This window comes from Nanorana parkeri, unplaced genomic scaffold, assembly GCF_000935625.1.
Source record: "Nanorana parkeri isolate BGI_ZX_2015 unplaced genomic scaffold, ASM93562v1 scaffold147, whole genome shotgun sequence".
NCBI classification, from domain to species: domain Eukaryota; kingdom Metazoa; phylum Chordata; class Amphibia; order Anura; family Dicroglossidae; genus Nanorana; species Nanorana parkeri.
This window is the reverse complement of record NW_017306415.1, coordinates 455,437-470,563: the sequence shown is the minus strand read 5'-3', so window position 1 is coordinate 470,563 and position 15,127 is coordinate 455,437. Positions and strand designations below refer to the sequence as shown.

The 15,127-nt window shown below is 39.8% G+C and overlaps 1 protein-coding gene across 1 annotated transcript in view; it reads left to right on the top strand.

Moving 5' to 3' along the window:
* CUNH8orf34 (chromosome unknown C8orf34 homolog) overlaps positions 1 to 15,127 on the top strand; it is a 220,126-nt gene that overhangs the window by 132,474 nt on the left and 72,525 nt on the right. Inside the window, exons 9-11 of the mRNA XM_018554218.1 lie at positions 4,913 to 5,048; positions 12,690 to 12,775; positions 14,668 to 14,670. Coding sequence (XP_018409720.1) covers positions 4,913 to 5,048; positions 12,690 to 12,775; positions 14,668 to 14,670 — 225 coding nt within the window. The remainder of the gene's footprint in view (positions 1 to 4,912; positions 5,049 to 12,689; positions 12,776 to 14,667; positions 14,671 to 15,127) is intronic.

The window sequence follows — 15,127 nt, the reverse complement described above, 5'->3', positions numbered from 1 at the left end:
CGCCACCCCACAACCTTGGCCCGGTGGTTATTCGGGTCTGCGAGCACGGGGACTCATCTGCATCTGGGCACCCCCTTTTTTAAAGGGGGCACCCAGATGCCACCCCCCTTGTGAATGAGTTGTTACCCCTACTCATTCACCAAAGGGTGAAGGCAAAAGTAAATAACCACACAACACTTTAGAAAAAATCCTTTAATAGAACAATTGGGAATTTTAGGCTTTGGGGTTCCCCTTCAAATTCCTACCAGACCTAAAGGATCTGGTATGACTTTTGGGGAGAACCCCACACATTTGTATTTTCTTTACATCGAGGTTCCCTCCTAACATTCCTACCAGACCTAAAAGGTCTGCTATGAATTGCCAGGATTTTCTAATCTATCTTTTACTATTTGTGTGGAGTCGGTCTGCTTTACTGGACTGTTTTCCCGGTTCAGCTGGGTGCTTTGGCTGCTGTGCAAGCTATTGTGGATAGCACATACAGCAGCCCTTCGTTTCGGCTAAACTGAAGGGTTCCTGCAGCCGAAGTGAGCCAAAGGATTACCCGAACGTTCGGCTAAATCCTTATGCAGCTTAGTGAATAACCCCCTTAGTTTGATCTTGTGATCATTAAGTGGAGAATAATTTTGTGTCAGCACATTTTGTATAGTGATCAGTGATTTACAGCTTTTTTGGTAATATATCATAGTTGTTTAATATGTTAATTTTGGAAACCATAATCCCTAGATGTTCCAATGTGTCAGCCAAGTAGGAACTGTACTTTGTCCTTAGAATGTCTCTGCCATGAACTTGGATTCTCTTTTCTCCAGCTGTCAGCATCTCTGCTATACAGAAAGATCTCAGTCCTGCAATTTGCATCCTCCATGTGCAACCCAACTTTCTGGCTAATCAAGAGTTTAAAAGGTGCATTAAGGTCCTCCAGAGAGTGCGGGAATAGCTTGAACAGAGCTGTACTTTTAAAACAAATCTGCTCAAAAATTAAAGCTTGTGAAAGAAAAGGAAGTAAAAAAAAAAAAGAATACAGAGAAAAAAATATGTTGTTTTATCCCTTTTAGTGTAAATGGAAGGTAATGGGATTGTCAGCTCTTAAAGACGTCTCAAGCCTATTCATAATTAAACAGTGTCTGTCAAAAAGCCAGGTCATTTCAATTGATAGAGAAGCATGGGAAACCGGTATTGCCAAAAGATTTCTTGTTCAGTAATGTTGAGAAGAGGCACTCACGAAGCATGGTGATAGGTTACCAAGGTGATGTGGTGGGGAGACATTCATATATAGCTGCAAAGGGCACTTGTCCAGAGGATAGCTTATATATGTGAAAAGAGGATCTGACAATTACTTTCCTCATTGTCTCTTCAAAGTAAAATTCTAAATATATTATTTTTAGAGCATAATAAAACATTTTTAGCTTTTTCTAGCCGAACGACTTCTATACATTCTCATGTTTTTTCAGTAGGTATAAACAATTCCACAGTGACTCCTCATAGAAGAGGATTGTGCATTGGGAGCCTTGGCAAATTATTAAGCAATCGATCAAGAGCTGTCCCTGTTCATTTATGGTGATACACAATGAAAACTGCAGAAGCAACTAAACGCCTAATAGAATTTTCCTGTGGGTGTATGTTTGTGCTTTCAATTAGTTTTTCTTTTCTCCCTTTTTATACACGCCTAGTGGCATCATTTATTTTGCCTTTGTGTTAAGTTAGAAATCTTATTTAATATTTTTTCTGTAGAAAGCTTGCTATATAGCAAAAATATACACATTAAATTGACTAATGGAAGTTTTGAAATTTTGCAAAAAAACTAAATAATGTAATGGAAGAGACAGGGAAGGAAGGCACTTTCCTTGGTTCTTGCATTGACTTTACATTTGAAAGGTAAAGTGTTAACTCTTTTAGACTCTTGCATAAGCTCTGTCTGAATCCTGTTTGCAGGTTACCATGACAGGACTAGATGTTTAAAATGTTGGATGTAACACTGTTATCCTGAGAAAGCTCTACAGACAGAAAACTGGAAGGAGGAAGTTATGTGATATTTCTCTTTCTTCATCATTACAGAACATCAGTGGCTATCGATCCCACAGCTTAAAATCCAGAACAAAACATGTTTTACATTATTGCTTAAGGGACATGATTAACATCATCTATTCTATGTACACAAAAATAATTAAAATTAATAAAAGTGTAGTACCTCTCTTCTCTCCCATTTCTGTGGTATATTGTTCAATAAAAAATGACAAATTAACATTGAGGTGGAACTTTAGTCCCCTTTCAGTCAATGTCTTCCATTCTAAGCTGCAGGGCATCCATGTACAGATACCCTGCTGATTGGAGCAGTTCAGAACAGATGTCACCGTTGTGACATCCGTGTTCGTGCAGTTTTTCCCTCCATCTTTTGATGGAGAAAAAAACTGAAATTGGAGTTGGATGTAAACTGTCATGTGTCCATTTACATCAGATAACATCCACCACGATCAGGTCCTCCAAAACGGAATGCTGTCCTGTTTGGTTCTCCGGACCTGTTCGTAGTTGGAGGTAATCGGATTTATACAGAGACACATCCATTTAGATCTGGCTGCCCATAGACCAACACTGGGCTTCTGATCAGATCCACCTAAAAAACTGACAGATGGACCTGATCAAGATGCCTGTGGGAAAGGAATACTGAATATGCAGAGGAAGATTATTTCAGTATTTCCATGTACTGTATATTTTAATAGATTGTGCTTTCAAGATTCTAAAATAAGGCTGTTGTGTAAGGTCATGTAAGCAAATACCCAGGTCCGAGTATATAGTGATGTTGTTTTCACCTATTGCAGCCGCCTTTCCCTTAAGGTTAGTGTGCCTACTAGGGATGTCCCGATGCCACTTTTTCAGGCCCAAGTACAAGTACATCCCCTCATTCTACCTGTACTTGGATGCCCCCAGGACTTACACTATATACTCTGACTGTGGATGTCACTACAGATCCGCAGAGAAAACGCAGCGTAGGGCAGTGGACGGTGAGATCTGAAGTGGAATCCAGGAACAAAGCTAAAGGTCAGGGCTGGCAGCAGACAAGGAGTATCCGGGAATCGTAGCAAGAGGTCAGGGCAGGTAGGAGACAAGCGGGAATCCAAGAAACGTAGCTGAGGTCAATCCAGAATTAACACAAACAGGAGGGCACTTGTTCAGTCAGGAGACTGTATCACAAGCACTGAGGAACAGGCTGATGATGTTTAGATAGAGCACCTTCAAGGACCCAGGCCAATCCCAGCTGGGGGTGTAAGGCAGGAGCATACTGCACAGCTAAGAGGTAAACCTGCAGCCAGCACACAAGCTGAAACACACTGTGGCCAGATTAATTAACCCACAGCTGAGGGCTAGACCTGCAGCAAGCTATACAGACAGATCATCTTACATACACTGACTGACATGTTGAAAAGAGGATCTCTAGCTTTTTTAATCTTTTAAAATAAAGACATAAAAATAATCAGCACAAAAACCTTGTTTCTATGTAGTTTGTCATTATACAGTCATGTGAAAAAGTCAGCACACGTCATGTTGACTTTTATTTTACCATATTTGAACAAGCAAACATTAGATCTGTATTCAAACACTGCCTGCTGAAAGAGGTCATATACTTAAATTGAAACCAAAGGAAAATCCGTCCTTTTAATCATTTAATTAAGAAAAATATAAATAAATGAAATGGTATACTTTGCAAAACTAAATACACCCTTGCCCTTGTAAGCTGTTATTATCCCCTTCAGCAGAAATTACTTCTTATAGGTGTTTTCCATAACTGTCCGCCAGTCTCTGAAATTTATGACCACTCCTATCTGCAAAATATCTTTAGTTGCAAAATGCTTGTGGCCAGGCCATGCCATTTAATTGTCTTGCTTTAGAGTAATTCCCTAATGGATTTGACAGTGTACTTTGGATCATAATTGTGTTGAAATATGCATTTCTAGTTCGACTTTTACACAGATAGTCTCACATGCTTCTGAAGCACACTTTGCGATGATGTAGAATTCATAGTTGACTTTATGAGTGCAAGCTGCCTAGGCCGTGAAGCAGCAAAACAGTTCCAAACCATAACATTTTTACCTCCATGCTTCGAGGTTGGTATGGGGTTCGCCTCCTGAAATGCTGTCTTTGGTGTGCACTAAACATGTTTACCGTTACTGTGGCAAAACAATTCTATAATTAATTCATCACTCCACAGCACATTGTTCCAGAAGACCTGGTCTTCGCCTAGATGTTCATTTGCAAACTGTAGTCTTGTTCTAATGTTCTTTTTAGACAGCAGATTCTTTTATGGAAACCCTCCCATGCAGGTTAATTTGGTGCAATCTCTTTCTGATTGTAGATGCATACACTTTGACACCAACTGCTGCAAGAGTTACTTGTAGATCTCACAAATAAACTGCAGGGTTCTTGGAGCCTTCTTTTAGCATTACTGGTGAGCTCTTGGACTGAACTTCCTGTCCAGCCTGACCTGGACAAATTAGCAGTTGTTTGCTGTCTGTAGATGATTGTTTTCAAAAAGTTTGGTGATCTTTTTAAATCATATGACAAAATTATAGACAACCATGATCTTTTTTCTAAGGGCCTTAGAGAGCTTTTTTGATCTTGGTATGATAATACCATACATGTCAATAACAAAGAGGGCACCAGACCCTGCTTCACTGTAGTAATTGATGTAGAGGCCTCAGTAGTGGGGTTGCTTATGAGCTTAAGACCCTTCTTGTTCCTAAACAGAGGGGCCCTAATCAAATAGATTTTTTGTGTGGATGTCACCTATTGGCTGGTGAGGGATCCGTTAAAAGTATTTTCCTATCGGATGAGACTTATACATAGTTAAGTTTTGGTAGCATAATATCAGTGTGTGTAATAATCTGTTTTTACAATGTATCATTAATTGTTTGTATTGTAGAAGACCTTGATGATCTTCGAATGGAGGGTGTTACCAGTGTGATGCCATCTGGAAGTAAATTTAGCCAAGGACGTAGCACTTACACTACTGAACCTCAAGCGAAAGTCACACTCAATATCTGCTCAAGATGTGCAAGGTAAAGATGACAGAGAACAGAATTATACTGCATATTGCACAGTCCTGTAACCATGACATTTTTCACATTGGCAAGTGGAGTTTACAGTCATGTTACCTTAATTTGCCTAAAGTTCTGACATAGCTAGAAATAGTTGAAGTTAAATAAATAAGCACACAGGTTCAGTCTTCCCAATATTAATGTTGCTCCCATGCTTTGACAGTGGCAGGTTGTGTATTTTAATGACTTTTTTCTCTAAGACACACACTACTATGGAGCAGAACCAAGGGTTATGGCACATAAATCTCATTCTCTTTCATTCAATTTTTCCCAAAGAAAAACACTGTTCTGGCTTGGATACAGTTTGTGAGAGTTTATAAGACATGAGCTGTGTTTTTACAGCTCCAAACTAGTGATGAGAGAACCAAGTAAAATTTAGCAGTAAGAGGGTCTTTTAATGTGGCTTAAAGGGCAACATTAAAAAACACAAAGATCCGGGAAATGCCTTCAACCTAAAGTTATGCACCAGTACGATGTACTCCTGCAAAATTTAGATATAGAAAATTGTGTACTGTGCCTTTAAGAAACCCCCCCCAGCACAGGGTCCATACCTGATCCTTATCCAGGTATATAGCCTGGCTGGCATGTACTCACTGCCCCCTTTCTGTAACAATACAAGGCCACATAACCTCAACCGGGGGCACAAAGCTTTTACCCTTACTCACAAAGCACCATGTTGATGAAGTACATAGTGCCACTTGTTACTCAAGAAAAAATAAAAAGAGATGTACTGTAGAAAAACTCCCTTATTTTAAAAACTCCCCCCAACTATAAACCCAGCAACAATTACAACAATTACATCATACAGAGAAGTAGAACCAGCGTCAATCACAATGACCGATGTTCTGACAACCAGAAACGACCATGCTGCCCTGTTGCTACTGCTGTCGCAATGTACACAAACTGGCCAGCCATATTTGGTCAATGGCGTCTTCTTAGATCAGTGGTTCTCAACCTGTGGGTTGGGACCCCCTCGGGGGTCGAATGACGATTTGCCAGGGGTCGCCTAGTCAGAAAAAAAACCACCATAGGAATGCATAGCTAGATTCCTATTGGCTATTTCACTTTGCAAAAGCCAATAGCAAACTAGCTATTGCAACCGCCCTCTGATGCTGCCAATCAGCAGAGGGGGACCTGAAGTTCTCCACCAGGTCCTCTTCTAGTGATTGACAGCAGCAGAGGGCGGGTGCAATATGTATGTATTCAAGCAAACAAATATGCAAAACACACCTCTAGCTATGCATTCCATTTTCCCGGTCCACAGCTGCAGAGATTGGGCAATGTCTCAGTGCCTTGATTGACACTGAGCACTGTCAGCTTCCTGGCGGGCTCGGCACGTGGAGCTGCAAACACGCCCGAGCCCATCCCTATCAGTGACAGTACTGCGGAGTATGTACCTCATACGTTATATAGCCACACACTTTAAATCCAATTCTTCTAGTTCCAGCTGCAGAGCCTGGTCCGGTCTTTGCCTATAGCAGTGGTTCTCAACCTGTGGGTCGCTGTGCAAGGTGAGAGTCCTCCTCAGCTCTCTCCTAGCGCAGAAGTGTCAGTTCTCCCGCCACGCCTCCAGATGTCGCTGCAGCAGCCGCGTTATCCCTAAATTTTACCTTTGGGGGTCACCACAACTTGGCAAATGTTACCAAGGGGTCCCGGCCCTAGAAAGGTTGAGAACCACTGCCTTAGATCTTCACCACTTGTTTACAATTTAAAACTATCATTTATTAGCAGTAGTGATACCACTACTACATTAATGACTGCCCTCTGCATGAGCCAGGGGTTCGGGTAGGCAGGCAAACTGGGCAAATCTGGCCATTTTGTTTTCCCATTTGCTGAACTGTGAACAAGCTGGGTCCCTACCCCTAACTGCTAATAAGCAGCCAACAGTGGGAATACACAGAAATGTCAATGAGCTGCAGCATAGTATGTTTAAAGCAGAGCCACAAGAAAACTGATAACTTGAGGATAAACTGTACTGGATTTGAGTAAATGCTGATTTATTTACATAGGAGTCTATGACAAAGGATTCACAGAGCCTTACAGATTTGTGATGAGAATAGTGCAGAAGCAGTTTGCCTTAAATTTTGCTCTCTAACTTGGTATGGTACACAGCAGCCATGGAAGGGTAATGGGTCAATAAGCATTCACATGTGTGTGTATATGTGTGTTTATGAAAAAAATGTCTAACACTTGCTTCATGAACTCCTGTTGGGAGGCTTCTATACAAACTGTTCCACTTTCTCAAGTTTTGAAGGTAAATCTTAAAAGCTTTTTCAAACTAGCATTTTGTTTTAGCACCTGACCACTTGCACTTTTTTAATGTTTTTTTTGCACAAAACTGATACATTCAGCAAAACATGTTAGGTGGTAGTCTTTTTTAAAAATGATTTAAATATATTAGTTAGAGGTAGAGATCCATCATAATTTGAAACTAGATGAGGAGAAAATAGAAACTAATACTGTATGTGAAAGACTTTAAAAAGTAGGAAGTTGAAATAGTGGCGATCAATATGATGGAATCGCCCTCCAAAAATGTAGGTGTGCTAAAAAAGTAAGGAAAGTTTTTTTAATGAAAGAAATAAAATTTAGTTTTTTTAAATTTTAAATGACTCTAAGGTGGATGATGCACAAGCGCTAATGCTTGCAATATATTGAAATAATCCAATCACGACGGGGCGGCCCGAGGCTCCGCCCACCGGCTCCGTAGTGTAATCACAGCGCGGCGGGCCGCAACTCCTCCCCCCAGCTGTCAGATACTTCCTCCGGCGTCCTATATATATATTTATATATATAAAATAATTAAATAAAAAAATAAAAAGGTGATTAAAAAGTAAAAAATAAGAAAATAATTATAAAAAATAAACAATAATACGATAAACTATAAAAAGTAAATTATAAAAAAGTAAAAAGATAAATATGTAAAAAGATAAATAAAAATCTAAAAAAAATTAAATTGATTAAAAAATTAAAAAAATAAGAAGAAATGATTGAATAAAAAAATAAAAAGTGATAAAAATAAAGAAAGAGCAGGGGAGTAAATCCGGCCCTGAAAATATATGGAGTGTGCATGCAGGAGGAGCCCTCCTCTGCAGTGTATAAAGGGTTTGCTGGGTGGTGCGATTAATTAATTGGGGGGGTCCTTTCTAAACACATGGTTTAATGCTGAAGCGCAACTGAAGCATAAATGTACAACAGATAACATTTCATACTTTAACAATGAAGATACACCTCCAAGCTAAAAAATTAAGGTAGTTGTCCATGTGATAAAAAAACAACCTGTTGTCCATTTCTTTACATCTTAGAAGATGTCAGTTTAAGTATTGTATTGCTGAAGCAAAATATGGAGCACAGATTGATTTGTCCTCTAAGTGGGCTTACCAGTATTTTGTTCTTGATGTAATTTCCCTACGGCAATACTGGAAAACCTTTTAGACTTTATTTTAATTATAAGGGATTTCTAGGGTTGGGTGGGTGGGAAGACATGCTACACTCAGGGGGCAGTCAGTCCCTTCAATTACCTATAATTTCTTAGGATGCAGAGTAGGTATGTCTACTGACTCCTTGTATGACAAGTGATATGCAGTTCTGAGTACCTTATATTACCATATCACTCATGTCATTATACTGTTTCCCTAATTGCTAATTTTACTTCAGGCATTGTTATGTATAAACCTGCAGCGTCTTTTTATGCTGTGACAGCTTGTTACTGTAAAATGATTATCTAAACAAGATTACAGTTCTTGAACCACTCATTAGTTTAAAGTGTATTTCCACTTTTGCAGTCTTATTTAAAAAAAGAAAAAAAAAACCCTCCATATGTTTATGTGCTCCCATTTGAACAGCATATTGAAAAATTATTTTGATTTTTTTTTAACCTTTTTAGATGTTTTACTGCAGCAGGCAACATGTCTGATTTCAGGTTTTTCGGAGCACCTTAGCAGTGATTTGTCCTCATAGAAAGACTTAGGAATGAAATTTGAGGAATGTGTTTCTCTCTGTTAACTTTATTAACATTTGAATGCAGAAGAAGCCAGACTTTTAATTATTTAGCCCCTCACAACCCTTCCTAACATTACAAAGAAGAAGAATCCAAGTAAAAGCAATTTAAACTGCAAGAAGCATTTTTAAATATTTTTTTTTTTAGCTTATGCTATGTGCATGGAAACATGTAACACATATAAAATAGGAGTTATCCCAATCTGGCTGCAATAGTGGAAATACATTTTAAGATATTTCTGTTACGTAAACGTAGAGGCTCTTTACATGCTAAAGGACTAATTTAATAAGGAAGTGCTATGTAGGTGATGATGGAATCATCACATCATGGTCACTCTTAAATGTTTGGTTTGTCTTAATATTTGCTCACACATCAAAAAGGAATTAAGGTTGGATGGGAAGCAGCATTGGCCCTCCGCATGTCTTCGATTGACTTTGAAAGGGATTACATTAGGCCGCTCCATTCACATTGTTTGTACCGGCATGACCTGTCGCAACTGCCTTCAAGTGCACCCTCCCTCATAAAGTGACAGGCAGGTGTAGAGCTTTTTACTATCCCCCTGGTTTAGTGCAAGAGCATGAAGGTTGTATCTAGTTCCGCTGGACCTTCACTGGGCCCTATACTCCTGTCTAGGTTACCTTTTGGATGATCTACTTTTTCGCTGATGCATCTCCAACTGCACAGTATCATATTTCTTGAATCCTGATTGTGATTCATGACATGTATGACTCTTTACACACTATTTGGATATATTCAAAAGAATCAAACTTTTTGACTCATTTTGTGAATTGATTTGCTGACTCTTTTCTAAAGTGTCACTTTGTATGTGAGAAGGACCCTTAAAGTAGTCTTAATAGAAACTTGTACTGCAAGAAATAGAGAGGCTACTGTTGCTGCATGATCCTTATGAAATGCTAATTGGTAGCTGGCTGTCATGCTGAGCCGTTGGCTTTAATACTTTTGGAGACACTGCCCCAAAACAAGTATGCAGATTAGGTTACTTCATTGTCTGTGCACTTGTCCTGGGTAAGTGACTAATAAAGTACTGATGCCATAAACAGCTAGGCAACTAGCATTTTCAGAAGGAGGTCAGCAATAGAATACAAGTATTTCCAGATCCACATTTCCTTAAAATTCTAGTGTATTTTCATGCTACACTTATATATTTAATACCAATGAAAGAACACAGGTCCATAGAAATGCTCCTGCATATATGTATTCTTAAACTCCATTGGTTCTCTTGCCTGACACATTTGATGTACATTTGTGAAGGCTATAGGCATCTCCATTTGTTTTAGAGTTAATGGTCTCATAACTAGAACACATTCTTTTTCCCATTTAATTGTTAACCATACCAGTCCTAGCCTTACTCAACTGCTTTTTAATTTCTTAAAAAAGTATTAGTACCAGTGAACATTGTACAGATTACGATTTCCCAGAAAAGCTGATTATGTTGTATTTTTCTCGGTTTTATCCCTGTGCTTGTAGACAGTATCTCTGCCAGTCTCTGCCAATGTAATATTAGCAATAGGTTAATATTGATCGGCTTTTCTGATAAACATTTATAATCGCACTTATAGGAAGCTTAAGCTGATTCAGGCTTATGTTTATGCGTCAGTGTATAGTTGATTGATTAACCCATGCCTGGCCAGGTTAATATTTTGTTTTGTGATTAGATACATTAATTTTACACGTTTTCTGTGTTGTGGCTTAATGCAGCTAGGTTATTTGATATAATAAAAATTAATACGATATTAGCTTGTGGTTTTGCCCCATTAGGTACATTCTTTTTATATAAGTATGTGTTCCTGAATATATGTGATTAAAGTTAAAACCTGGGCAAAAATAAAAACCCAGCAACTAAAAGTGTAAGTCCTCTTAAACCTGAAAATCCCAGAATAAGGACACCCCTTGCACCCCACACTGCCTGTGGCAAACCCGCATAGCAGTCTGCGGTTCCGTCACATTCCCCTCCCTCTACCTTTTCCCCCTGTAGATTTTGCAGTTGGCTTCTTCATTCACTTGGTAAAACCACATATCCGGGAGCAACAGCCCTGTTAAACCACAAAAACAAATAAATGCACTTTATACTAAATATTGTATCTCAGGTTTTAATAGTTGTTACTGTAAATTCCTATGCATGCTTCATTTGTTAGTGTATTACATTACATCTTCTATGAGAAACCATAACTATTGTTGCCTGTAACAATCCGCTTTCATATTATTGTAAAGCTTTATCATATTTGTTTGAAATGTTAAAACAGAGCAAGTCCTATGTAATGAAAAAAGATGTAACTTCATCTGCTTCCCAAAAGCAAATGGAGATGCGGGGGATTTAATGGAAGGCAAAGCACAGGTACATTTTAAGGAGTGATAAACTGTTTAGTAATCTTTATAAATTGACCCTTACGCCTCATTCACATTGCTAAGAGCCAGCCCGTACAGCTGTATCGGGCCGCTCCCGGGAAGGACAGGTGCTGCGTATTGATTGTACGCAGCAGCCTGTTCTTCTCTATGGGAGCAGGCTGAAGGCACATAAAAGCAATCTCCATTTCCCTAACGATATTAGTCCTTGTGATGGTACTAGTAGTGCTGGAACTGCCGCCATAGCAGCCACACAGTGGCTATGGGACCCAAGGCGGCCCTTTCAGGTGTCCCTGAGATGAGAATTGGTGGACTGAATGCAGAGTAGCTGCAGAGCTCTTGTCAGTGTGGGCAACCTCCAGGGAGTGAAGTCTCCTTCTTCCTCTCGAGATCATTTGAACTGTCACATGAAAGGAGAGAGAATGAAGGGGAAGTTTCACTTGTGCCAGACACAGCAGCTCCATTCCCCCACCTTGACTCCCCAGAGTACCCCTGCACAGTACCAAAATAGCCTTCTGTAGAATCCCCTGCACCCCATAGTACTGGCCTGCCCCAGGGCTTCCTTTCACTTGCTAAGCCCCACAGCCTCTCAGGGTGTCGCTTAGCCTACTACAGATCCTCCCATAGTGCCTTCAGCCCATCACAGTTAACCCCCCCACATCTACCCCCAAGGTCCCCAAGCCCCCACAAAGCCCTCTGTAGAACCGCTAATATTTTTCCTCCCACTGACCCTAGTGGTGGGACATTTCACCCACGCACTGACTACTGACACTAGGGCATTTTTCCTTCTTACTGAGCTCTGACAAGGCATATTTCCCCCTACTGACCATTGATAATGCATTTTTTACCTCTGACATCAGGGCTATTTTTTCTCTTACTGATGACCGATAAGGCATTTTTTTCCACCTACTGACTGCTGAAGACCTATTTCTTCCTCCTAATGATCACTGACTCTAGGGCATTTTTTTCTCCTACTGACCACTGACATTGAGGTATTTTTATCTCCCTTTATACACTTTTTGCATAATTTTGCTACAGAGCCCTGTCATTTTTATGCTCCTGTCCTGGGTACTAGTATTAGTAAATTTCCACTAATTGCAGAGCAGGCTAATTATACACCTTTATACACCTTTGTGAACATAACATTTAGAAATATGATCTATGCACGTTGTAAGTTGTGATACCAAGAAAATAACGACTACTGCTATGTAAACTGAGCTTTTTATGTTCTTATTTTTCAGATTGCAAGGTGGTAACCTGGCTCAGGGAGCAGAGGAGACGGCCAAAGATTGTTCCTCTTCAGATAAAGCTGGAGGAAATGCAGTAGGTAAGCACATTATATTTTAGCATGCAAAATGTTTGAGGAATGATGACCTCATAAACATTGCATCATATTTTTGTCTCTGTATTACATTGCTATTTAGCTTTTTACTCAAGGTAAAACATAGTAATGTGCCCCTTGTGACAATTGCACTCTCAGCTTCACCCTGCACATAGATTTTCCAGCTCACAGGACAGCAATCTCAGTGCCAGCAAACTGGGAGTGATCATCACTGGGGTCAGTTAACTCCTCAGTTAACCCTTTTTCACATACAAACAATGGCTGCAGCCACATGTTTTACCAGAGACATGTAGCATTCCTTGTATCTGTTATAGAAAAAGCGGACCTTTTGGAAAATGTTTGCCACACCTACTGTCATTGAGACAGGAAGGTAACAGAGTTTGAAAATATAGTAGCGCTTTTTAAACAAGATTTCATTAAGTTCTTATTTCGAGCATTAGAGATAAAGCTTGACAATTTTTAAATATCATTGAATGAACATGACAAAAAAAGGAGGAAGCAAGGAAAATTCTTACAGAAAATAAATTACACAAATAGACAATAATAGCAATAATAAAATCAATGGAAATAAAAGCAAAAAGCACTTAACAAGGTTTTGGCTGGTCTGTGGTGCTGATAGAGTCCGATCAATCTGCTGTATTAGAGTCACGGCCCTCAGAGATGACTCTTAACATCCATGCATAGTCAGTGGAAAAAACAAAAGCCCGGATATGCAGATGCAACCATCATATGAGGACCAACCTTGAGGAGGGAATTTACAGGAATGCCATGGCCAATCAAAGGGACTCATGAGTTGTAACAAAGTGATGGGTATTCTCTTCTGCATTTGAAAAGCAACTTGTTATTGATGTAAATAAGAACCCAAAAGTTATGAAATATGACTGATTTTGGACAGCTAAAAGGTATAAACAGGGAACTTTCAGGTCAATTAAAATCAGATGCAACTGATTTTTTCTGCTGAATAGATTTTTATGAAAATAGCCAGTATTGAATACACCAGACTAGGGAATGTTTTAACCAAAGGGCTGATGGAGTTATTTAACAATCTATGGCTTTCAATGTTCTGCTAAGTGCTGTTTAGATTACTGCTAAAAGTCTAAATGGCACTGTTTTGCAAACGTATTAGAAATCTTTTGAAGCTTAATGGAAGTTCTTTGCTATGTGAAATGAGACACACAGGGTTTTTAAATTGGATAGAGTGTTGCAAAGTTGTGAATTTTCAAGATGACACACAAAATGTCACTCAATCTTGGGTTCTCACACTCATTATCTACACACCCATCTTAAAGTGATATTAAAGTCAAAAGGGTTTTAAGCTATTCCAAATGCTGATAATATCACTTACAATGTATGCTGCTTCTTGATGTTTAAAAGTTTTAGGGGGTTGCTGCCGAAAGCAGTAGAGTGAATAACCGAGCCAAAGTGAAGTAAGCAAAATATAAACACTTGGGCGGAGCTAGCGGTGACCTCACCGCTAGCTCTGCCCAACTGTTTACATTTGTCTGGCACCTGTCACATTCTTCCCGTAGGTCCTGGGCAAATCAAAATAAATGGATGGAGTTGACCGTGATGTCACGGCTGGCTCCGCCAAGTTTTTTACATTAGCTGGGAGATTGGACTGTTCCTGCAGACCTCTCTCCTAACTTCGGTTGTGACTTCAGCTCAGCCGAGCCGAAGCATATGCGTTTGGCTCTACTGAGCCGTTCCCCTGACATCGGCTACTGTGCTGGCTATTGTGAATAACCCATACAGCAGCCCTTTCGTTCGGCTGAGCCGGAGGGCTCCGACGGCCGAATTGAGACAAACGATTACCCTATGTTAGAGCCTAATCCTTCAGCCCATTATTGAATAACCCCTTTAGTTTCCTGCAGAATCAGCTGGTCCCCTGAGCATTGGCCCTGATATCCTGTTTTAGGGTGGCTTCTTTGCTTTGCAGGGTCCTATGAAGCCACCTTAGTGTGTGTTGGTAAGCTGTGTGTGTCTCCACAAACACGCAACTAAAGCTACTCCCTTACCCCCTAGCCCCCTCTTCTCCCTCAATGCTTCATCAAGCTAGTAGATCAACCTTTGCTGTAGATTATATGTTTATGTCTATTGTGATCTGTACTGGACAGGAAGTTCAGGGAAGCCGAACTTAGAGACTAGGAACCAGCTGTTCAGAAATATGACGACTGTAAGTGCTTGGTCAAAAATAAAAGGAAATACTTTGCTGGGCAATGTATATGTGTTTTATCTGGTTTCAAAATTGAAAACAGTCTGAGAGTTTAAAGTAGAATTAAGTGTTTAGGTATATTAAGTAGTATGTGTATGTGTGTGTGTATGTGTCTGGGGGGGGGG